This window comes from Leucopleurus acutus, assembly GCF_964270905.1.
Source record: "Leucopleurus acutus genome assembly, chromosome: 17".
Lineage (NCBI taxonomy): Eukaryota > Metazoa > Chordata > Mammalia > Artiodactyla > Delphinidae > Leucopleurus > Leucopleurus acutus.
The window spans coordinates 12,805,135-12,830,815 of NC_139159.1; the positions used below are offsets into that span (position 1 = coordinate 12,805,135).

General features: G+C 35.2%; 1 protein-coding gene across 1 annotated transcript in view; it reads right to left on the bottom strand.

Moving 5' to 3' along the window:
• Nucleotides 1-25,681, bottom strand: part of ARFGEF1 (ARF guanine nucleotide exchange factor 1) — a 140,288-nt gene that overhangs the window by 36,574 nt on the left and 78,033 nt on the right. Inside the window, exons 8-20 of the mRNA XM_082858476.1 lie at nt 24,370-24,545; nt 23,351-23,484; nt 19,860-20,094; nt 16,165-16,264; nt 15,912-16,051; nt 15,694-15,802; nt 14,844-15,045; nt 10,597-10,708; nt 10,069-10,274; nt 9,710-9,794; nt 6,652-6,823; nt 4,545-4,696; nt 632-760 (exon numbers count right to left, since the gene is read on the bottom strand). Coding sequence (XP_082714602.1) covers nt 632-760; nt 4,545-4,696; nt 6,652-6,823; nt 9,710-9,794; nt 10,069-10,274; nt 10,597-10,708; nt 14,844-15,045; nt 15,694-15,802; nt 15,912-16,051; nt 16,165-16,264; nt 19,860-20,094; nt 23,351-23,484; nt 24,370-24,545 — 1,952 coding nt within the window. The remainder of the gene's footprint in view (nt 1-631; nt 761-4,544; nt 4,697-6,651; nt 6,824-9,709; nt 9,795-10,068; nt 10,275-10,596; nt 10,709-14,843; nt 15,046-15,693; nt 15,803-15,911; nt 16,052-16,164; nt 16,265-19,859; nt 20,095-23,350; nt 23,485-24,369; nt 24,546-25,681) is intronic.

The following is a 25,681-nucleotide window of genomic DNA, read 5'->3' on the forward strand; positions in this document are numbered from 1 at the left end:
ATTCATTGAGCATTTATGTTTCAAGTGACTGAACTAGCAGAAAGCTGATTTATAAATTTGCTCATTTTTTCTCCACAGCTAGACTGCTTTTTAAGCTATAACATTCATAATTAAATGTGAAATGGGTTTTTAAAAAGAAAGCAGGCAAGCATTGGCTAAAATTTATTATCAGACAAAGCATATAAATTACTAGAAGGGACTGTCTTCATAAAAATTGTTCTAGATACTTGGGTCTCTTAAAGATAACTTGTTCTTAGGATAGGTAAAGTTATATATATATATAAAATGTGAAAAATATATGATTCAATAAATAAAAACATGCAACACAGATAAGATATTCAAATTGCAATATAGGAATTCAAACTCTTAAGGAAACTCTGTACATAGCTAATATTCTACAGAGAAAAAACTACAAACCAAAGTTATTATGACGAATTTTAGACACATCAATAAAGAACTACCCTGTTCCGTCACAGCTTCTTGGAAATGTAAACATGAAGACAGTTAAATTCCATTATAAACTTGAAATTCATTTTTAATAATTTCAACACCAGAAATAATTTAAACTGTAGTAATGACAAAAGTAATTTACGTTTTCCAGACTGGCTACAAAGGCAAAATTCTTTGTTACCTGAATGCTGAAAATGCATGCAATTCTGATTGCACATCTTATACCTTCCAGGCAAAGAGAGGCTACTTCAGTATCATCACAGTCTTGTAGACCCACACTGAACGCAGCCAGAAAAGGGGTCCAAGCCAACTACAAAGATTAAAAATTTGAAATACATCACAAACATCAAGTGATAATTAAACTTTATGATAATACTATATTAACATTTCTCAGATTTCAGGCAATTTGAGGAAGTTCTGAAAAAAACAGCAATGAGTTTCTTGGCATAGTTACTTGGAAAGCTTTCTTAGACAAAGGAGAAACTATATAATGCCGCCTGGGCTTAAATAAGCGGGAGAGCAAAATTATAAATTTGGGAGAGGACACTAGGCATATTAAGCACAGCATCTATAAATTATTTACATTAATGAAAAATGGGAATAGTCAATACTCATAAATTATATTAATTTTACCCCTGACTTCAGAACTCCTCTCCCTCTGTAAGCTGTGTCTCTTGAAATATTTCATGGACTAAATTTTATTTCCAAGAAAATCCTTTTAACCATTTTCCACTTGTAACAGTTACATTACTCTCTTTTCTTTAAGCCTGCTCTGTGGACATCATTTAGCCTTATTTATTTATTTTATTCTGGTAGTCAAATATTTTACTTTGAAACATGAGCGATCTCTGGTTCCTAGTTGGACAATATTTTAAAATACAGTTCAATAAAATACATCTTGATTACACACTATGAAAGCCAACAAACACTAAATTTTAATAGAACTGAATACCTTGTGAAATTGTAATGTAAAATAAACAAAAAAAGAGAGCTACCTCTGACTACTGAAAATCCTCATATCAAATCATATGTGTATATACTGGTGTGTGCATGTGTGTGTATAACTTTGAAATGTCTGATACAAGAGTATTCGCTGCTTTTGATAGGTCAAAATGAAGCAAAACTATATATCCGTATAGCCATACAGATGAAAAATGTTTATACCAGTGTGGTACAGAAACGACAACTGGAATTTTTTAAAGATCTAAAAAAATTTTAGCACTATTAAGAAAAACAGAATCACCCAAAGCTTTGCTTATAACGTCAGAAAGTTTAGAAGTACAAGTGTAATTCCTAAACAGAGGAATATAAGCCACAGTAACTAACTTCCAGTCCTAGCCTTGTTACTTATTTAACCTCTTTTTTTCTGAACCTCATTTCTTCCCCTTTAATACCTGGACTGCCACTATAGAGAGATGCTGTGGGAAGCATAGGAAGTGCACTACCTTTAAAATACAAAGCACCACATTAAAGTAATAAATTACACATCCTATTATAAGTGAAGAAACAGCACATCTATTTGGAAACCTTTGTAATATTTTATACAAGGAGAAGTATAAGGTTCTTAAGCCTGTGACAAAAGGTTTAACCCCACTGCAAATTAAAGACAATGACTTGTCTTATCAAATTATACCTAAATAACATCCAGAGAACAGTGAAATTGTCCCCTCAAATGTATAAATCTCTATAGAATACAATCTGGCAATATGTAAAAAGGCTCTTAATAAGGTTTTCATCCCTTAATATTATATCACACTCTAGGAATCTCTCATTTATTCCTTTACTCAGCCAATGCTTATTTACTGAGCACTAACTACAAGCCAGGAATTGTGCTAGACATTGGGAAAAGTCAACAGAACAGATGAGCCCCTTGCCTCATGGAGCTTAAAGTCTAGTAAAGAAATAGCCATTCAGTTTTAAAATAAATAAATGTATAAATACATACTGTTATAAATACAATGAAGGAAGAGTACAGCATGTTATGAAAAGGGACCTAATCTAGATTAGAGGGGCCAGGGCAGAACTCTCTGAGAAAGTAACATTTAAAGTAGAAACTACTCAGGCAAAGAAGGAAAAGGCATCCTAGACAAAGGACACAGCTTATATGAATGCTCTGAAGAGAAAATAATTTAGGACATTCTAGAAATGGAAAGAATACCAGTGTGGCTGCAGCACAGTAAGAGACAAGAACTCTAGCGATGAGGTTGAAGGAAGGTGGAACTCTAGACCACACATGGTCTACAGACCCTTGGGATGTGCTAGGTTTCATCATAGTTGCGAAGTCAGTGAATGGCTTTAAGGAAGAAGATGACAGTTCATTTTGTATTTTAAACATTCTGGCCTCTGTAAGTGGGTACGAGAAGCACAAAAGTAGACATAAGGATACTAGTCAGGAGGATGTTACAGCGACAAGAGTGAGAAATGAAAGTAACTGGAGACGGTAATTACAGTAGAAATGGCAGTGAGAGGAAAGGTTCTTAATTCTAGCTTAGAGGATTAGTTTAAATAAAGGATAACTAATCCAGAGAATAGATCATAAAAGCTATTTATGAAGAATTTTTAATGATATGGGGAAATACTTATGTGAGAAACAGCAAGATACAAAATTCTATACACAGTAGGATCACAGCTGTTTAAGATAAAAAGTAGTATGTAAACATATTAAAAGAAATTTTTTCTGAGTGGTACAATTATGGCTGGTTCCTTATTCTTTTCGTTTTTTCATCCTCCACCTCCCGTCTACCAAAAACATTTGAAAAGAAAAACAAAATAAAGGTATAAGATTATTCAAAACAAAACAAAACAAAAATCTGCTTTGTAATTTATTTCATAATAAAGAGAAAGTATATCTTATATTTTGACATCACTTTCTACATTATGCCAAAAGGAAGGCCAGTTATACTCCACTGTTCCTTCTAACGTTATCTCCCTAGCATCCCCGCTCGCGTCCTGCAACTCTCCATCAACTTTTAGAAAGGTCACTATCACACAGACCTTGAAGCAGGGGTAGAACTGTAAAATTTTAGAGCTGAAACCTTGTAGTCATCTTTTACTACCCATACACATACGTAGTTATGAATGAGAACTCAAATTATAATCTTCAACCTCCACAGTCCATCTAACCACACTGTGTCACAAACAGAAATGTATTTAACCCATTTTTCCTTCTCAAACTTGACTGGACTCCCCTCCACTTCCCTACAATCCTTATGATGCACTGCTTACTCCGTCTGGAATTTGAAGAAAGGATAGAAAAAAAGAATAGGAAAATGAAGACTGAATGGGAAATCAAATTTTAAAGAAGCAGTAAGAATCATTCTTACTAGACCTATAAACATAAGAAAGCTCCCTTTTGTTCCTGACTCTACTTTCTGGGCCCCAGGAATACTCAGAACCCTCAGCTTAGTTCCTGGGCCAGAGCACTGAAAGAGAGTAGGAGGCTCAAGATCACTTTGAGATTTCAGGGAACTCCAAAGCTCTAAATAGAACACAGAGGAAACCAGGCCAAGGCTTAATTCTCCAAAGAGCTTTCTGTTCTTAAGATCACACGCCTATTAATTGCTAATCATGCATACCTTTTCTCATTCTCTTCAAGAAAAATTTTATATTTGCGATCTCCTAAATAATATGGCTTTCACTTCTGGGTGTATACTAATGGGCTATATCACTGTATTTCCTTAACTTAAGAATATGCTGAACAGGACTTCCCTGGTGGCGCAGTGGTTAAGAATCCACCTGCCAATGCAGGGGACACGGGTTTGAGCCCTGATCCGGGAAGATCCCACATGCCACGGAGCAACTAAGCCCGTGCGCCACAACTACTGAGTCTGCACTCTAGAACCCGTGAGCCACAACTACTGAAGCCCGTGCGCCTAAAGCCCGTGCTCCGCAACAAGAGAACCCACTGCAATGAGAAGCCTGTACACCACAACGAAGAGTAGCCCCCGCTCGCCGCAACTTAGAGAAAGCCTGCGCACAGCAATGAGGACCCAATGCAGCCAAAAAATAAAATAAATAATTTTTTAAAAAAGAATATGCTGAACAGCAGTATATATAAATATATACACTGCAAACAAGTTATTAGTAACGCTTACCTTAAACATAGGTCTCACGTGCTCCAAATGTGTCGCACTTGTGAAAGGTGCTTGAACATGGCTCACGGCCTCCATGAGTGCTTTAGCTGTCTTGGCCATCTGTTCCATTTCTAAGTTATACAGAAGTCTTCTTTGTTTTTCACTGGCTACATCTGAAACAACAAACACTATTAGCGTTTAAAATGTAACGCCTTTAAGAATGCTATTTTGATGTTTTAGTATAAAATAGTAAGTACTACCAATGAATACTAACTCAAAATAGTCCTAAGCAGCCAAACACAAAAGGTCACATAATGTATGGTTCCATTTAGATGAAATATCCAGAGTAGGTAAATCCATAGAAGCAGAAAGCAGACTGGTGACAGCCAGGGGCTGAGGAAAGGCAGGGAACATGGAAAAACTGCTTAACGGATACGTGGTTTTATTTTGGGGGGATGAAATGTTTTGGAACTACACAGAGGTGGCGGTTACACAACACTGTGAATGTACTAAATACCACTAATTGTTCACTTCAAAATGGTTAATTTTATGTTATATGAATTTCAAACATGAAAGAAAAAAATATCCTGAACTAGGAGGCAGGGATACATGGAACATCTATGAAAAGGGAAGAGAGTAGGTACAAATCTGTCACAATGAAAGTACTAGGGAAACAGCCCAAACATGGTCTAGAAGAGAAGAGAGGTTAGTAAAAGGCAATGGTATCCTCACATGACACAGGCTTGAATGATCTCCTGAGCTGACAAGAAAACAGTGGCCCTAACACTTGGGATGATTTCAGAATTTCAGCACACCATCACCTCCTTCCCATACCTCACTGCTCAGTGATTTCCTACCACCATATGGAGAAGAGGCCAGAGAATGAGGGGTATGAAAATGTTACTATACGGGTGTGAGGAAGAAAGTGAAATCAGATAATTGGCATCTACTTAGGTGTGAAAATGAAGGCTTGATCAATATACTTAATTTCTTAAGTAGAAGCAAATAACGCTACCAAGTAAACTGCTGATTGGTGCTGGACTGCAGTAAGAGCCAAGAATGCCGAGTTCAAGACGTGGCTTTGCCACTCTTTGGGTTTTAGGTCTAGAGAATTAGTGAAAGTTTTTACATTGCACTCAGCTCATAGATTCTATGATTCTAAGTTTCCTAACCTCTCTGCACTTGTTCCCTCTTCTATAAAATGAGGGAGAACTTATTAAAATTCCTTAGAATCATTCCCTATATTCCCCAAAAGATAAGGCCATTTATACTCCACTATTCCTTCTAACATTATCTCCATAGCCTCCGACTCTCATCTGATAATTCTTCATCAACTTCTAGAAATACACATATCACACAGGCCTTTTCGATTCTCTCCTGTTGATAGAATTTTGCTACTGCAATTTGTTCTTTTAGATGAAGCTTGAGATTCCACTTCCAAGTGGAAGTTGCTCAGAAAGGCAGTTCTCTTTCCATGTTATATTACTGAGCCACTACCCTCACCTCATTCCTGCAGTCAGATTTTAGCTCTAATTTAATCACCACCATCTACATGCACAGAATGTGGAGAATGGGGCTAGGCCCCCCCCCCGCTGGCTCCTGATGCCGGTCAGATTTGGGAATGCCACGGCGCTATAACTTGTGGTGCATCTGAAGTAGTGAGTTCCAACCCCCACGAGCTCCCCCATGACCCTAACCTTCCCCATCTCCTTGAATCACCCCTACTTCCAGCTTCTGTTTATGTGTAATGATAGCTGAACCAATGGAAACAAGTTGCTTGTAGATGACAAGGAGGCAGTAAGAAAGAATGAGAGCTGAAATCTGACTCTTGGGGTTGCCTAAGCAATCAATCTCTTTTGATCTCCAAATATGTGCTGATATTAACTGCTAAATGGACGAGTGTGTATTAAGTGCACACTAATCCATGCATATTATGTAGCACTTTCCATTTATCACCGGTCAGTGCTATCTTTCTTCAGGATACGGGAAAAAACACAATCAGATTAGCAAACTGTATATTATAATACTTTTCAGTACAATAATACTTGATCTACTCTAAGTAAAACACTTTCAAGAACCCATAGTTTTCCTCCGAAACAATCAGAATTCAGTTGATTTGGACACTTACTTTGTTTACTTGATTTTGTAGGGATTGTTAGTTCTTTTGTTTCTTTCATTGATATCTTTTTTCCAGCTATTTCATTATAGATGGCTGATAGATACTCTTCAGGAAGATCTTTACTGTCATTGATACCTCTATTCATCTTAATGTACTGTTCCTTTGTCATTTTATTTTTAACCTAGAAATGAAAAACCATTATAATTCCTAAAAATTAACAGAAAAATACTCATATAAGAGAATTTATAAATACTTTGAGGAATAGAAAGTGGAAAATACTCAACAAAACAGACATTAAAATGAAAAAAGGAAGTCACAGAAAATAAGGACAATGTAGGAAAGACCCATCCTGGTAATATACTAGTTCACCTTGCTCTGAGGAGTGCGTGAGTAATCTGTAATAAGAAAACAGCGAGACTGAATAATGAAATTCTTTGCTTTTGCCCAAGGTTTAAGAGCTCTAGTCAGAGTCCTTTAAAAAAGGACCATGACAATTATTAGACACTTATGTCATCAAAAAGATTCAAATCTTAGTTCAGAAGAACATAAATGTGTTTGCTAATGATTTAAAAACTGATTTTATGTAACAGCGGATGCAAGAGTAACAAGAGCTGAAATTTATTTAAAATCAGATAGCAATCTGACTGACTCATCATGGCAACTGAATATTAGGTGATCTGGGCAAAGTATCCTTGGAACATTTTGCCTTACTTAAGAGTATGCTGAACAGGAACATCCTACTGCACACCCTGATAAGTCTTTGGAGTACAAATCTGTAGTACATAAGATGGTAGCCCTGTCGCCAAACTTGGGAACTAGCACAGACAAAGTGTTTATGCTTTATATCCCTGAAAACCCAGATGGATAAAACCTGTAAGTCATATGATGTCTCTGAAGATACATTTACTTAATTAAATATATTCCTACCACTTTCCATGAAGAATTTAAGGCACCTCTAAAGATAAGTGTCCTGTAAATTTACAAGAAGGTACACAGAATGACAATCAAGTAAGTCATCAGAAGTTTGCAAAACTAACTATAGAGAAACCAGAATGTCCAGAGGATATAACTGGGATACAAACATTTATTTAGTTCTGACTATTCTGCAAACAGATCTTTCCAGTACGTCAGAAAGGGTGAGAGGAGCACTTCTCCTACAAAAAAGTAAAAATATTACCATAGAAGTTTCCAAATGTAATTTATTATTACTCAAGGGAAAAAAGCTCTAACATACTAAAACTTTGAAAACTTATCTTGAGTCATGGCACTTAAAAAACATTAAAAGAAAGCCATTTCACCTGAAGTTCTGATGAATATTAAAAAAGCAATGACCCAGGGATACCAACATAAAAGACCACACAAGTGCTGCCAATAAGAGGCTAAAAGAAGATTAACATCACCGGAAATTTTGAACATGGTATGATGTTTTAGCATTGTGCCAATGAGAGACAAAGACAAGCCCTGGAAGAAAATCTGAAGTAGCAGCAAAGTATATTTGTGGATCTGGGCTGGGAGGTAGGGGTAGGAGCTCCAAGCACGTTGGAGAAGAGACTACATTAATTGCAGATACACAAAATGAAAATACACTGCTCAAACCGAAGACTTCTACCACAATGAGATTCTGGAAGTAGTGTAAAACATAATCCTACTTTTCTTCTCCTGCTTTATCTTTTATAGAACATTTTACTCTTGACTTTTACTCTCATGTGCTTAAATTAAGCTGTGCCTAATTAAGTTTTAGTACTTAAATCACTTAAAGCCAATTGTTACTACTGATGAAGATTAATAAACAAAAAAATTAAACATGTTCTAAATGTATTTCAAAAATTAAAAAAAATTGTCTCACTCTATATATAAATGGTAGTTAACTATAAATATTCTAGGTGAAAAAGGAACATAAATGACTTGTTAAATTAACCTATATTTTAACTCTGAAAACAACTAGGAATGAGGAGAATTAGTTTTAAGGAATTCCTTTAAAGTTACCCGTGTTCTTTGAAAATGACATCATTTGTTATAGTTCATATAGCCCTGCATCATAAATCATATAGGGTCCTAATTATGGGTTCAATTTTCTAACAGTCCACTTAGCTTCACAGGAACTCACAAGCTGCTTAAAACTTTATAATTTTTAAACTCATAAGCTGTTTTAAACCTTATATTTTTCCAATACATCTCAGATTAGTAATAAGTATATAGTTTATTTCTCATCATAAGAGTAATACATATCATTAGAAGCCTATCCCTAAGAAGTATTAAGAAATTCTTGCAAATAGGTTTATTTATAAAGATAATTTTCCTCAAGTTTTTGGAAACTACGCATAAAATACCTAAACCTTTAAAAATAATGTTTTTGTTATTGAATATCAGAAATCAAGTGACAGTTCCTTAATATTTAAAGTAAAGGAATTACAATTTAATGAAGCAAATGAAATTTAAACACTTCCTGGATGTCTGGTATTTTAAAATTATGGTTAATTTTTAGGTGTAATGGTACTGTGGTTATGTTTAAATACAGTATTTCTCTTTCAGATATATATACTGAAATAAATACAGATGAAATGATATGATACATGAGATTTGCTCCAAAATGACCTGGGGGAGAAAAGGGATATAAATAGAACAAGATTGGCCATAAGTTGGGAACTGTGGAAGATGGGTGATAAGCACATGAAGGACCCACTATACTAAATGCTCTGTTATTTAAGTTTGAAATGTTAAAACAAACAAACAAACAAAAGATGGTTTATATGATGTTTTTCCATGTTGTAATAAACACAGGCAGAAGAGCTATAAGCACATTCTTAGATTAAAATTTATCTGAAGTTTTATACAGCTGTCAATCATGAGAAAGACAAATACAGATTTTACGGATATCTAAAAGTCTAATTAGAATTACTACCAGAAACTGCATTTGTAAAATGTACACTACACCAAATTAAATACCCCAATTTGGTGACTGGTTTAACTAAACTAAGATTAAAATTTCAACTATTACTTACTGAATTCAAAACAATTTATTTAATCTGTACTATTGATTGTAAAACTGGCTTGGAAGAAGACATACCTGTGGACTGTGAAGGTCTGTGGTGAGCATGATAATTGAATACGCCAGAACATACGCAGTATCTGCACTAGCAAAGAGGGTTTGTCTGCAAAAATAAATGTTTCGTGTTATAAACTTTTACTGTTTACAGTTAGCATTTAAATAACTCACCTCAAACCCCATGTCACTTTTAGTTTTCTCTTTCAGGATTTATGTTCTATCTCATATTATAATTTTTTATGGAATTGTCTCATCACTTCCAGATCGTGTATAAACTAAGTTTCCTGGGGCAGGGGATTATGAACCACCCGATGCTCCCCAGAAGAGGGTCTCGGACATAGTCAGCAACCAGTAAGTACTTGAATCTGAATCCTGCTTACCCCTGGTTGCATTCTAAGTATCTTGCAGCAAACTTTTCCATCAATCGATCAATTTTCTGAGCTTCCCCTGGAAGACGGAATCCTTCCAGAAACATACGAAGGGCTGAAACAAAATCCTTTCCTGAAAAGTCATGTTGGTCCACATATGCATACATGACTTCTTTGTTAAATTTATCATTATCTCCCAGGAATTCACCTACTTGAGTCTAAAGAACAAAAGACAGAAATTGATATCCTAATAGACTTACATTTCCTACACAGCCAATTTTTTAAAAAGCAGAAAAAATCCATAAGATCCACAGGTTTTAACCACAGGGTTAAAAGTGAAGTTAAAAGTTAAACATACTAAATGTGTTTATTTAAAAAAAAAATCAAGATATTCTTTTGAGTATAGAGAATAAAAAAGCAAAATTAAGAATAGTTAGCTTATTTTTACATACTTAGGAGGGCATCTTAAAGGGGCAATAATATTATTAACTTAAAGAATTTTACAGAAAAAGTTAGAATGAAATAACATGGTGTTCTTACAGAGTCTAATCTTTCCTCCTGATGTAAGAACTGGGCAATATCTTCAGGTGTAGTGCCAAGCATCCCTTGTTCTTGGAGGTACTGTATTCCTCTCTTTGGTTTCTTGGTAAATCTAGATGATGTTAAAGTTAAAAGGAACATTAGAAATAGAAAACCATTTGTATTGCCTGAAAAGATCTAAAACTACAGTGAATTAACTTTGCAGCACTTAGAAAACAAAAGTGTACTTAAAATAATCAATGCATTATTATTGTACAAAATGTACAAAAATAATATACTATGCAAAGTTTTCTTTGAAAAGGATCTCAAGTGGAAGGCAACCTTTATCACTGATATAGATCATTTCACAGAGTATGTGAGATAATGCCATGTAGTAGATGAACTCTGAGTAAGGATATGGATACTAAATATCTCATCCTTTTAATATATATATTCTCCTTAGTGCTCAAGTAATCCTGGCTCATTCTCCTTATATCCATTGATTATTTCTAAGTTTCCTGCTTTTAAAATACAGAACTTGAATTTTGGTGACTGTTTTAACCACAACCTGATGGCATCATTTCCTTTATAAAAAAATATATTTATATATCCAGTGTTTTCAAAATAAAGTCCACACTGATTGGACTGACACACAAAACCTTTCTCAATATGGCTCATTTCTTGAACGTATTTACAAAACAGAAACAGACTCACAGACTTAGAGAATGAACTTATGGTTACCCTGGGGCGGGGAAGGGTGGCGGGAAGGGATGGTTAGGGAGTTTGGGATCTACATGTACACACTGCTATATTTAAAAAGGATAACCAACAAGGACCTACTGTATAGCACAGGGAACTCTGTTCAATGTTATGTGGCAGCCTGGATGGGAGGGGAGTCTGGGGGGAATGGATACATGTATATGCATGTCTGAGTCGCTCTGCTGTGCACCTGAAATTATCACAACATTGTTAATTGGCTATATTCCACTATAAAATAAAAAGTTAAAATAAAAAAATATATAGTTCATTTCTCTCTCATTTACTCCCACATATCCCTTTCCCATTCCCTAAACATAAAGGATTTGCAGCATCTATTTCCTCTATGTGCCCTTTGCCTGTTTCACTCACTGGGGAACTCTCCTCCATGCTTGAAGATCCAATTCAAATGTCACCTCTTTCTTTCCAAATCATTTACTTTCTACTTTTATTGTTCCAATAATTAGTTTGGTACCTCATCACCGTCACCTGGGTATTGCAGGAGTTCTTAACTGGTCTCCCTGTCCCTTGTTTTGCTCACATTACAATCCATCCTTCAGGCTGCTGGCAAAGTCATCTTTCCAAAACAGAATCTAATGCTGCTGTTACTCTGCTTAAAATCCTTCAACAGCATGCCAATGCCAAGAACAAGACAAAACCTCCTTTACACAGAGAATGAGGCCCCTGTAATCTGGATCCAGCTCGATGCTCTCATCTCACCTCCTACTTCTACCCGTCCACCCCCACCCCTGCCACACTGAATAGTAATAGTCCTCAAATGTTCTCCTTTTCCTCTGTGCTGTTGCACATGCCATTCTCTTTGTCTGAAATATCCTTCCCTGCTCTGTCCTCCTAATGATTCCCCTGTCAAGTCCTAATTAAACCGCTGCCACGTACATAAATTAAAGTCAAGCATTTTTCCCTGAGATAAACACAATCTCTGCTCTCTAGAAGCTCTCACTCTAATGGAAGAAAAATTTTTAAATTATAACAGTAAAATTATTTCAAAATTTTTATAAATTAAAAAAATATATAATAGTAAAAATGCAACAAATAATGTATCCACAAAGTGAGAAGACAGCACAGCAGAGGAAATGTCTAATTAACAGAGATGATCATGATCTACTTCCTGGGAAAGTGACTGTGGAACTGAGCTTTTAAGAATGATTACATCTTTTATAAACAGTCAGGAAAAACATCCCAGACAGACAGGAAGAGGTCATACTAATACACGAGGGCATAAAGCAGCATCATATTATAATAAGTAGTTCTGCATTGTTGGACAAATGAGGTGAAATAAAGCAGCAGCAGATGATCTAGCTTAGAGTCCAGCAGATTTAAATCATGATGGGTATTATATGCTATTAGAAGAAGCCGTGGCTTTATTCTCTAAGAGGAAGAGAGGGGAGAAACAGAAGTAGACTTTCATTCAAGAAAGATTACTCCAGCTAAGTGTAAGAAAAGACTAGAGAATAAATAAGACCAAAGAAAGGCAAGCCAATTAAAAGAGTATACTAGTCAAGGCACCAAATGGTGACGGTGTGACTTGAGTGAACAACTGGGAGACAAAGAGAATGAACTGCAGAGATATTCAGGAAGTAGGATCAGCTGGATTTAGTGACAAATTAGATCTAATGAGGAACTCTAAGGTAATTCCCGGGATTCTGGCTCATAAACTTAGTAGCGTGCTGGGGTTACTAGCCTGAATGGGAAATACAGAAACAATAGGGTTTTCTGTTTGTCTTTTGTTTCGGGTTGTACTGGGGAGTTGATTATGGAGACTGATAAATTTGGTTGTGGACATGCTGAGTGTGAGAAGCTACGCAGTGCCCAGGGGAGATGTCCAACAGGCAATTACGGATGAGTCTGGAGTTCACTGGAGTTTTTATGTTAAAAATAACACTTGGGAACTGTGAGATGTTACCATATAGTAGCTGAAGTCATGAGAAAGAACATGATCATCTAGAAACTACAAAGAAAAGGGCTGAGGGACAGACCCTGGAGATGTTGAGATGTAAGCCCAGGACGAAGAGCCCATACAAGACTGAGACGGCATGGTCAGAAGGGAGGGGAGAAGGACAGAATGGTGTCATGAAACGAACAGTTGTGGAAGAGTATCCCGGGAGCACAGCATTCTCATGGAAGTGTGAAGCAGAAAGCAAGCCGCGTGGCACTGGAGGAACTCGAGTGGCACTCCAGAGGAACAGTGGAGGCAGGGGGACGTCTGCTCTGGGGCCCTGGGAGGACTCCCTCTCACTCCTAAGTACTTCGAATTGAGCGGTCCTACCTCGGCAGCACTCTGTACAACACTCCATTATGGACTTCACACAGTACCATTAAAAAATATATTTTGCCCATACTTAGACTGTAATCTTGAATATAAGGACCAGTACCTTCATGGTTCTTGGCACACAGTCCCAAGTACCAAACATGTGTTTGCGGGGTGACCAGCAGAATTTCAAAATGAGTATCTGTTTGCACATACGAGACACTGAGACCCCCAAAACAAGGGCTGTTTCACTCATCAGGTTTCCCCAGCACTTTGCATAATGTCTGGAACAGATGGGACTTTGATAAATACTGACTGAACAGCTAGAATAAATGAAGTATTGATGGCTATTTCCTGAGGCTATTTTTGAGATTTTATAATTTTATGACAATGAATATGTGTACATTTTATCAACGTTTTTTCTTTTACATTATCGGTGAAAAAGGGCACCAACAACCACTGCTTAAGACTCAGGAAGAAATGCTTTACAGCAGAATTAGCAAGTCAAGTAAACATATAAGAGAATTTTTTTTAACAGTTTAGATTCATGGATCTAGATTCATAGAGAAAGGCCAGCAAGTTCAGTTTTCCTCACAGCATCTCTTTGAAAGAAGAGAGGGGCAGTAAGAGGAAGGAAAGCAGCACAGTGTGACTCAGACAGGAGACAGTCCAGGAGCAGGATGACAGCACACAACTTACTAGGAAATGATTTCACGAGATCAGGGTCTGGTAGAGAACCCAAGTTTGAGAAGGAGGTTATCACCTTATTGACATATAAAAATGCAATCAGTAACGATAAATCAGTAACAAGAGCAGCACATCTGTAACTGAAGTGGAGAGAATATAAACCCTATAAAGGAACAACACTCACAGGAGAAGTTCCATACTTTAAATGTGAGTTATCATCTGCTTAGGGAATATAATGCAAGATTTTATAACTGAGCTAAACAAACAGTGCAAAACTGCACAGATGATGTTTGTCAACAACACATAAAATATAGTGCAAAACTAATGCACATTACAAGGGTCTGTTTGGGCCAGACTGCAATGAACAAGGGGAGCTGACTAAGGAGTCACTAGAAGTCTTGGATCCAGGAGAGCTGTACTCCATTTTATTCTCTGAAGGGTGTTAATAAGAAGGGACTAAAAATAATCCAAAAATGTAAAGAAACCCAGGATAAGGGTGGCACAGTACTGGCAGAGGGATATTCAATAACATTTCTCCGTAAAATTGGACACTCACAAATCTATCCCCTGTTCTATTATTTCTTTTTGCTGCTTTAGGACTTCAAATTGCTCTGGATTGTCAGTGCCAGACATCTGTGTGCTGTAGCTGCCTATTCCTGATGATGATGTTGACTCCAGGGAATTTAAACTTCCGTATCTGTTTATTGTCTCAGGGTGTTTTATTTCATTCGTCTCTTGCTCTGAGGGTTTTTCCTGACCTGTAAGTAGAAAAACTGATTCAGTAAATTATTCTGTCAAAGGAAAAAAATTTCTCAAATAAGGCAAGCTATTTCAATGTTGCTTAGATAGCTATTTAATACAAATAACGTATTAGGTGCCATAACAGATAATATATACTTTGACATTAAAACACACTGCAATTAGTACAGGTACAATCTGCATCACTAGGAGTTCTTTTTGCAAATACAGTGCTGAGTATCCACTGGGTTTCTGCTCTCAGCTCATGTCTCACAAGGAACAGTTTTCCCTCAAAGGACTGAGATAACACCAGGATAGCCTCGCAGCTGTGAGTTTTTCTCTGAGTAAGGGTAAACGTCAAACATAAATGAACAATTCAATCTTCTTAAAACATTTTTGGCTTTTATATGTTTCTTCTATGATTATCCTTTAACAAAGTTGCATAAACATGATTCACTTTAATATGATATTCAAAATACTTTTAGGAAGATTTAGAAAGAAAAAGGTTTGAATAACTAAGCTGGGAAATTCATAATTTTAAGTTCGTTATTTAACTCAGAACGCTTCTTTACCAGCTAAATGAATAAAGATGTCAGGAAACTGGCTTAATGGCTTCTGCAACTATCCTCCAAAGCATCATTCAGAATTCTACTCAAATGTCATCTTACCAAGAGTTGTCTGAGAGTTGGGATTCACATACTGATCCTTACTCCATTCAACCATACACTTCAAAATTGACACTAAGCATTCTAAACCTTTTTTCCTCAGGCTCAGTTCCTACAAAATAATTCATAAAGAGAATAAAAACAAACAAAAATCTTGTAAGGAAAATACACAGCTCTTCCTTGGCAAAGTTCAAATTTCAAAATGTTTTTAAAGTTCTTACCTGAACATTACTCATACCGAGTTCTTGACTGCCTCGTCCTTGAGCAATTTTTGATAGATCATTTACTAGTCTTTCAAATATGTTTGCTGCATTTAAGTCACAATCATAGTTTACGTAAATATCCACCACACTCTGAGCATCTGTAACAGTACAATATGTTAATTTTAACAAAAGGCATCTAGTATATGCATATATTTGGCCTTTTAAATATCTCAATAAGAAAGAGATAATAAAGAAGGATAATTTCAAGTACCTGCACAAATCCTTGTCAACGTCTGAATAACCATCCATTTGTGGTCAAATGAGCTGGTAGAAGTCTCCAAAATGTATAGGAAAATTTCCTTAAAGAACACCTGTGATTAGGGAAAAACCTCCATTGAAAATATTGTTTATAATTCATATATGTGATCACTTTTTAAATATCCCAAAGCTGCAGAGCAAAGATCAGGACCCAGGGTCCTGGAGTTCCACTCCTTTTGAGTTACATTTCTGAGACATCAGGACTTAACTTGGGTTGGTCACTTACACTGGCCCTTGCAGTAAAGAGCTGTACTTCATATCACTGTATTTTGTTATCACACAGCCACTACAAGAGAAATCTGCAAAAATCTGGAGTTCTTCTGGGAGATTATTTCTTAAACATATTTACAAAACTAATAAAACTCCTATTTCATTTTTGATCCCCCACAGAACATAAACTATATTCTGTTCATCAGTTATATTTTTCAGACATTATAGTACTGGGCAAGCCTAAGTGTTCCTAGATTTTAAAGTAACTGACGTTGTCATCTACACAATAGAAAGGATCTAACTCCCATATACTGTTATATTTTTATAATTACACAAGTGGGAATCTCTTTTGTCTGAAACCTACAAACTATTTCTCACTATTCTTTACACCAAATAATGCCAAGCACAAAGGATTTAGTCAACCTTATTTAAAAAATTTCTATTTAAGAGCTAAGAATTTTCAGATTCATATTTATTTTGGAAAAATGACTACAACTCAAGAGGGGATGAATGAAAAAGAAAACCTAAAACGACATATTAATATTTATGGAACATATGTATTATGAATACAAAAATTCATATTTGTAATTTTAGACTACTAACATCTTATCCCCCTCAAAAGGACAAAATACCCTTGTGATGTGCTTTTCTTTCACAGAATTCAACACATTTCTATTACTTGCCTAATGTCAGCATTTCCTGTAAGACTGTAAGCTCTAAGAGAGTAGAGACAAGGTCCCTCTTACTAAGCATTGTGTCTACACTGCATGGCAAATATAGTAGGCATCCAATACATATTTACGGCCACAATTCTCAAACACTGCACCAAGTAACCCCAGAATGCTGCAGCAAACTCAAGAGGGATGCCATGAGAATTTCTGGGGGAAAATTCAGAGAGAAATACATTTGCTGGATACCTCAAAAAACTTCACAGTTTCAACATCAATTAAATCACATGACATTCCTTTCAATGACATCGTTATTTCTGCAAACCTGGGGTTCAGTGGTTGCTAAGATAAGCAGGTACTGCATGAAAATCAATGAAGGAAATGAGGGTGGTAATGTCCAATTTGATTTCAAAATCTGAGAAGTTTGCAGTGTCCTATAGGCTCATACATTCCAGTAGTAACTGTTGACTATTTATAAATGAAAGAAAAACATTTTTTCTTTCAATTTATGTGTGCTTCATCCCCCCCACCCACCCCCCGCCCCCAAATGCAGACTTCATTGTTAAGAAAAATACTTGTTAAGTTGTTTGGACCTAACTGCTTAATAAATGGAACTGTTAGGTATTTCTTCTGGAGTAAAGTACACCATGAAAAGATTAGAAACTCTAATGGTGCCGTGGATCAAGAGTTTGAAGCTCTCTGATTTATGGGATAAAAAAAAAAAACACATATTTGGAGAAAGAGGGGGGAAAAAACCCGTTAGCTACTGTCTACAGGTTATCAAACTGAACTAATATGCAAAAGCCTATTATAGTAATTTAAGACACCATGCCTATCAACAGGGCTCTAAGAAAAACCAAAATTCTAAAGAGTTATAGAGCACCTATCATGTAATACATGTAAAATAACAGTTCTATCATAAGCACTTTGTCTTCACATAATTTCTCTTGAAAAAGTGTGTATACACTGTATTTTCTGAAATAGATATATAAGTTAATACCCAAGGAAAAACTGCATTATAAAAACTCTAAGATTCATTCTCATAAGATGAATCTTCACACAACAACAATCTCAATTTTGTTTTGCAAATTTAGGTTTTCATATGTTGGGTTTCCTCCAAGTGGAACACAGCTCATCTTGCATTTGAATATGTTCAGTACTTTCAAAAGCATATCTATATTTACCTTGTTTTATCCTCATAATCTCCCCATAAGGGACAATGGAGGTTGAAATAAACCTGATCTCTTTAAAAAAAACAGAATATTACTACAACAATTTTAATGAGAATCTACCATCTATGGACAAGAAATTTCTTAGAAGTATTTCCCTTTAAATTCATGCTTACAAAATTTTTGTATATCAAATTTACTTTACAGAAATAGTAATCACAACTTAAATGATTTTTATGATATCTGGTTCCATAAGAATTTATACTTCACACAGTCATCTAAATAGTACTTAAAGAAGGAGAGTCTCAGAGAAGTAACTGAATGGCACAAAGTCTTCCAAAATTCTCTAATGTCAATTTAAATGTCTCATCATCGAATGAAACACTTCTGGCTTGTTACAGAAGCAAAAGTTCCACAAGTTTTTATTTTAAAGTCTCTTTTATTTGTAGTTCCTGAAGATAATGAGAAAAAACTATCTAAAAATAGTAACTTCCTAGTTTTGCCTTGCATTATTTAACACACATATGGCAAACTTCTAAAACTTGACAACATATATGCACCAGAAATTGCTTCCTGTCCAAAAATATGACCCAAATTTTAAAAATTTTCACTTAAAATACCAAGACCTTATTCTGTCTCATTCCCATAATAATGTTCCACATGAATTTTAATAGATACTGTAGAACCTTTATAATAAAGGATAATATCAAAACTCTGGGAAAATAATGATTTATCCTTCCTGTGAGCTAATGAATTCTTAGTCTTGAGTTAGGATTAAATATAAAAATTAAAACGTAACCTGCACATCATATCAAACATAATACAAAGGCAAAAGTTGACTAGCATAGAAGTATTTCTAAAATATACCATGTCCCAATCAAAACAATATTTTAACAAAGGACAAGCTGGAAAAAAAAATCCATTCAATCAGTAAAACAAAGTACTGTTTTTAAATACTGAATTATTTGAAGGTAAAAACAAAAGACCAAGAAACGGTACACTTGCACAATACATGCGTACATGGTTGGGAGATTCCCTAATTTCATTTTGCTAAGGCTCTGGAAATATTTTAGAATGACATAACTGTTATTCTAGTTCCAAAGATGTTGAGAGAAAACTTTAGGAATATAATAATAACAGATATATTGGGAAAAAATATAAAAGTTAAAATTTCAAATGTCCTAAAATATAACTCCTAAAATATAATTCTTCTTGATCACCTCTTTAAAGTACCAAAAACTTAAATGGCTTAAAACCATGCAGACAAAGTATTTATTTAGAGCTTTCTTTTAAGATAACCAAGTTCACTATTACGTATCATATACACAATGGCAAAATTATTGTGAGGACCAAATTAATTCAAGACAATTAAAATCATTCATGGAACTACTTATTATACATTCCTTGAAGGCAGGAGCTTATGTCTTAATTTGATTTTGCATTCTTAGCGCTTACCTAGTGCTTAGTAGTACTTTGTAGGCACATGTTACATGATAATACACAAATATTATTTCACATTCTAAAAAACTTTCCAGTGTATTAAAACATGATTTAACATGAAAACAGATGAATAGCCAACAATGCTTAAATGCAGAACATACCTCAATCTGCATCTTCAGATGCGTCTTGAAGTTTGACAACAAAGTAAGAAATATGGAAAGGGAAAGCTCAAAAACCTCTGGAACAGAAGAAACTCCATTTTTTGAGAGTGCAACACACAGATACTGCTTAATAGCATTAATAAACATCTCATTTGTCCTGAAAATAGGTCCTGCATTCTGCAGAATGGATAGAAGTAACTGCAATGAAAGAATCTTGGATCGTAACTCATGAGACCTAAAATATAAAAAAGAAGGCACAGTATATGGACAAGTTTAGCATTATGGTAATAATAGGTTGTTCCAAAGATATTTCCTGTACCACATAATTTCACAAACCTTTACATGGAAAGAAACAGAAAACTCTGCAACATAAATAAGAAGGTACAGTACATAAATAAGCTTGGCCACTAATAATGGGTAGTTCCACTGATGTTCTCCTTCTACCACTTAATTTCATGAACTTTTTAAATGGGAAAACAATCACTCACACGTATTTAACATCAACCTACTGTTCCTTTGAACAAGAAAAGAAATTTTAAAGATTTATGCCTTGTTCCTTTCTTTCACAAGTATATTTCACTTTTTAGAAATCAACATGAACTTCTCAGATTAAGGGCCATATTTAGTATAAATAGGTTCCAATGTACTTTTTTCCTAGTTATGCTACTCAAAAATCCTAAACACTAATAAAAAGTTTTGGTGCATTACCAAATTAAAGCATTGCTTCAAGCTTACTTTTTCTGTAACCATCGAAAACTCTTTTTTTAAAAAAATACATACAAAGAGGCTTTTAGAATACTTGTACCTCTTGGTAGCTTACCCATTTATTCTAAATACGTATTTTTATATAATGAAAAGCTGAAAAACACATTTAAGCTTAAATTGAAAATGGCATTTTTCTGATCAATATACTGTGCCACATTTCTGATCACTATCTAGAAGTTTAATGATCAGATTTCACAAATACCATTTTTCTCCCATTGAAACAGGTTTTTTAAGCCCAAGAGACCAAGGAGATTGATCCCAGGCAACTTTTCAAATGCAGAACACATCTAAATGCTCTAGCCATTGGTTCTTTTTTTAATTTATTCCAAATTGTACTCAGTCACATTTACACCACATAGTAAACTTAATTGCTCTTGATTTCTACCTTAAAAATTTTATGGTTTTAAGTGTCAAGTGATTCAAGGACCTAAAACTCTAACAAGGAATATTTAATTTTAGGTAAATAGGAATCACAAAAAATACTGCCATCTTTGAAATAAAACTGGAACCATTAATACACAGTCATGTTTCCAAGATGCCTATGCCTCTGAATCTAAGAATACGTACGTGCAGCAAATGCAGTATTACAAAACAAACAAACAAACAAAAAAACCTTAGATAACTCAAGTTAGAAACAGTGGGAATAAGACTTTGAATACTAGCTATAGGAAAATATGGAGTGGGCCAGGTACTCCCCCTTCACGTTGAGGCCTTCCAAGGCTTATCCACTACTGCTACTTCCTTAGTCTACCTCACATTTATCACCCTTTTTGCTCAGTTCCAATAGAAACTAAAACCCGCAGCTTATCATTCACCAACGCATGAGTTTTCTTATAAGTATATTTTATCTTTGTATCCACAGCATCCAACAAAATGCCTCATTAGTATGTGCTCAAAATAATTAACGGATTTATTCATGCACTCATCTAAACATTAAGTATCTACTATGAACAGGGCATTAATCAATGAAGAGATGGTCAAATGATTGTTTGATAACACAATAAAGTATACTTCTGACAGGCAAAAGAAGCTGGACATTACAGGTCTGCAGTTTTTTTGTGGGGTAGTTTCAAATTACGATTTAAGCTTAAAGAACATTTCCTGGATCATCATCTTAGCAAGGCCACAAAATATAAAGAGAAGCAAAGACAAAAAGGAAATCGTGTAACTACAAAAGATCATTAATTTTGGCAAAACAATCATTCAAGATAGAAAACCATATATTCTGGAAAAAGAACAGTTTCTAGGGGTGGAAAATTTGATCTCTTTCAGAATTCCATTCCAATATTTAATGACTGGTGGTCGAGAAGGTTTTCCTTACGTTGAAACAAAATTTCCTAATATCTCTGACTTAAGCCCACTACGTAGGAGGATAATTTACATTATTCGTCACAATAATCTTTTGTAATATTAAAGGTCTGATTTGGGAAAACTAAACATCTGAGGCTTTTAAGGTCACCAACATTTTTAAATCATGGGAAAAATGGCTTTCAGCACTAGCACCAAATTCTAAAGTTATTTTCTCCTTAAAGTAGGTCTTCATCAATCCAGAATGATAGGTCAAAATTGTCATTCCCCCCCCATAATGAAACTAAGAAACTGAAAAAATTTCAAATATATTCGTATAAAATATATAGGCTATAATCAAGTTTATATTGTAATTCAAACAACCTTAATCCTGTTTCTGTAGCATTTGTATTTTCAAAATATTTCTGACTCTCAGGGTTTGGGGCTAAAAAGATAAGAGTTTCAGGCTTCTGGGCCTAAAAGATGTTTCTCACTGAATCAGTACAATGTGACAAAACAAAACTGTAGAAAGTATAACAAATGTTGTTTCCCAAAACTTATAAAGTTTTTATTGTAACTGTCTCCAGTCTTCCTTCTCAGTTGACACTTAGAAACTGAAATGCTCTAGGGTTTTAAAAATGAATTTCCCCCTATTTCAATATCCCTTTCTCAAAGTCACTCAGGCCTCTCCAAGCTGACTTTCTCCAGAAAGTTCTCCTAAAACTGACATGCTATATAATACATGATGCTGCAACATCAGAGGAGCAGGGCTCTTTAATAAATCCCAAACTCAACCTCGAGCAGGAAGTACTTGCATTGGAATCATTTACACAGAAAATATATGACAATTTATGACTTAAAAAATGGCACTTACCTACCGTTTAGACTAATATAATTGATGGGAAGCAGATGAGTGACTCCTATAAAGTATTTCCTGCTCCCCGCGGGAGAAAGTTTTCATCTTAGGGCATTTTTTCAGACCTTAATGAATATATTATTATCTTTCATTATGACTTTTAAGATTTATTTCTCTTAGGTTTTATTACCTTTCAGGTTTTATTACCTTACTACTTCTGAAAGTAGTAGCTTTCAGAAGCCTAGCATGAGGCTACATGTAAAGGGCTACATTAGTACCAATGTTACTTGCAATATTAAAATAATAATTCATTTAATCATTCAATACTTGATGAGCACCTACTATGCACCAGGCACAATTCTATAATGCTGTTGGTGTGCTTTTGGAAGATAGTATAAGGTATCTACTCTAGCAATTTTGAAACTCACTGTTCTTTAGTACATGTTTTAAAAAGTAAAATAACCCCCCAAAGTATTTTTGAAGGTCCTAAAAGACAAAAACAAAAGAAAACCCAAAGACTATTTTACAGTAAGGCTCAAGATTAAAAAGCTGCATCTGTCAGGCAGAACAGCTGAGGACTTACTTTGGATCTGGCGGTCCATCCGACAGTGGTTTCATTGACAGTTTACACAATGACCTGAATACTAGAAAGGCATCCTTTTGTAAAATGTGGGAAAACTTAGCACCAGGTGAAGGTCCTGAAGAATTTCCAGATTCCTAAACAAGTGAACACACCATGTAAATAAAGGTATCTGCCAGTGCAAATCATTTCAGCCTTCTATATATTTTATTCGATTCAGTTATATGTGGGGTTCTACTGGAAGGAAAACTAGATGAGGAATTTGCCATATTGTTTTTCTTTATTGTGACATGCCACTCCCATCCCCAACAATAAATACCTTAAAAAATGCATTCTTTTAAAATATGCCACCAAACTCTTAAAATTTACCCATTTATGGCCTAAACTACGCTTTCCACTACCTGTCACTAGGTGTTTTATGTTTTTGTCCTATTTTATTTTTTATCTACTCTGCGCAGATAGACATAAGACAATGGAGACTGTTAAGGCAACATTTAAAAGTTATTAACGGATAAAGGTCAGCAAGGCCCGGAAAACTTACCCCTATGTATGGGGCAATGATTTAGGGTAGGACTCCCTTATCTGAAAAGATAAGGAAAAAATACACAAAATACAGGGTAGGAAGGATGAGGAGGACCCTATCACTACCACAGTATGGATTTGATTGTACCCTGAGCAAAGGTAAGACGAAGTTCTCCAGATCTCCAGAAGCTCTTTCCCCTCCTAGTATACTAGAATTATCCTATAAATATGTGATAAGAATGTTCTTTTTAAATGTAATTTCAATGGGGGAGGAGGAAAGATGTGAACACATATGAGACACACCTTAGAGTTGGAAATATAGCTATCAATATTTTAAGGGAATAAACTGCTCTGGATTTATATCAATGGGAAAAAAACCACAACTTTTTATTTCCTCAAACTGAAATCAGCCAGCATTATCAACTGGATATATTCACCACAAGGTGTTGGTAGCAGCCTATCAATTTGTAAGATTAAGAGGATTTTTCCTCTATTTATACCTGAGTATCATTGGAAGAGACAGACAATCTGTCATCAGGTAAGGACGGTGTATATGCAACAGAAATTGGTGTTCCTGGAATTCCATTTGCTTGAATATTTTCAGTGTCACTACCATCCTCTATGGTTCCAATGTTGCCATCTGCACTTGCATTTATGGTAGCCCTTTCTCCCATATCTAAAACGGTAAGAAGAAAAAACATGCAAACATATTTAACTTAACTGAAGTGCACTGAAAAAGCATACACTATTTAAAATGAAACAGTGGCAGAAAAGCAATGTGAAGTAAGATGTATTGGCACCATTTAAAGGTTAGCATACTTACTAGTAAGTATGCATTTGGAATATATCCAAACATGATCCTTAAGTAGCTCTGGCAATGGAACACACTCAGCTGATGAAAGGCTAACAGAATGTGCTGAAACAGAAGCTTACTTTTAGTCTATATTAGCATTTACTAAACTGAGTCCTAATGAATGCTAATGCCTTAAGATATTAAAAGAAATTCGTCAAAAAAATCCCATTTTCAAATAAGTTTGGGAAATGATGGAAAATAGGTATCGTTATCACAGCCTTTAATTTGCTAATACGCACTGAGTTCTCCAAAGGGGATATACAATACACAGTGTTTCCAAAATTTACTTTACCATGAGATCCCAACCCCCTTTTTAGAATACCTACTAATACCTCTAATAACATATATTCTTTGGAACACAACTATGGAAATAATGGCTGTGAATATTCTTCAGTATGTCACTCTGAGTTATCTTACTTGTGATTAATATACACAGAAATAAATGACTTCTAGTAGGACAAACATAGACAATGCAAACAATACCAAGTTTCAGAACTACTCTAGGTGTAATGTATGTTACTTTAAAAAAGAAAACTTCATAGCAGCACTATTTACAGTAGCCAAGATATGGAAACAATCTAAATGTCAACAGACAGATGAATGGATAAAGAAGATGTGATTGATATACACATATAAAAACACGATGGAATACTATTCAGTCATAACAAAAAATGAAATTTGAAGCAACATGGATGGACCTAGAGATTATCATACTAAATGAAGTAAGTCAGAAAGAGAAAGAAAAATACCACATGATATCACTTGTATGTGGAATCTAAAACATGACACAAATGAACTTATCTATGAAACAGAAACAGACTCACAGACATAGAGAACAAACTATGGTTGTCAAGGAGATGGGGGAATGGGGGAGGAAGGGATTGGGAGTTTGGGATTAGCAGATGCGAACTATTATACATAGAATGGATAAACAACAAGGTACTACTGTAAAGCACAGG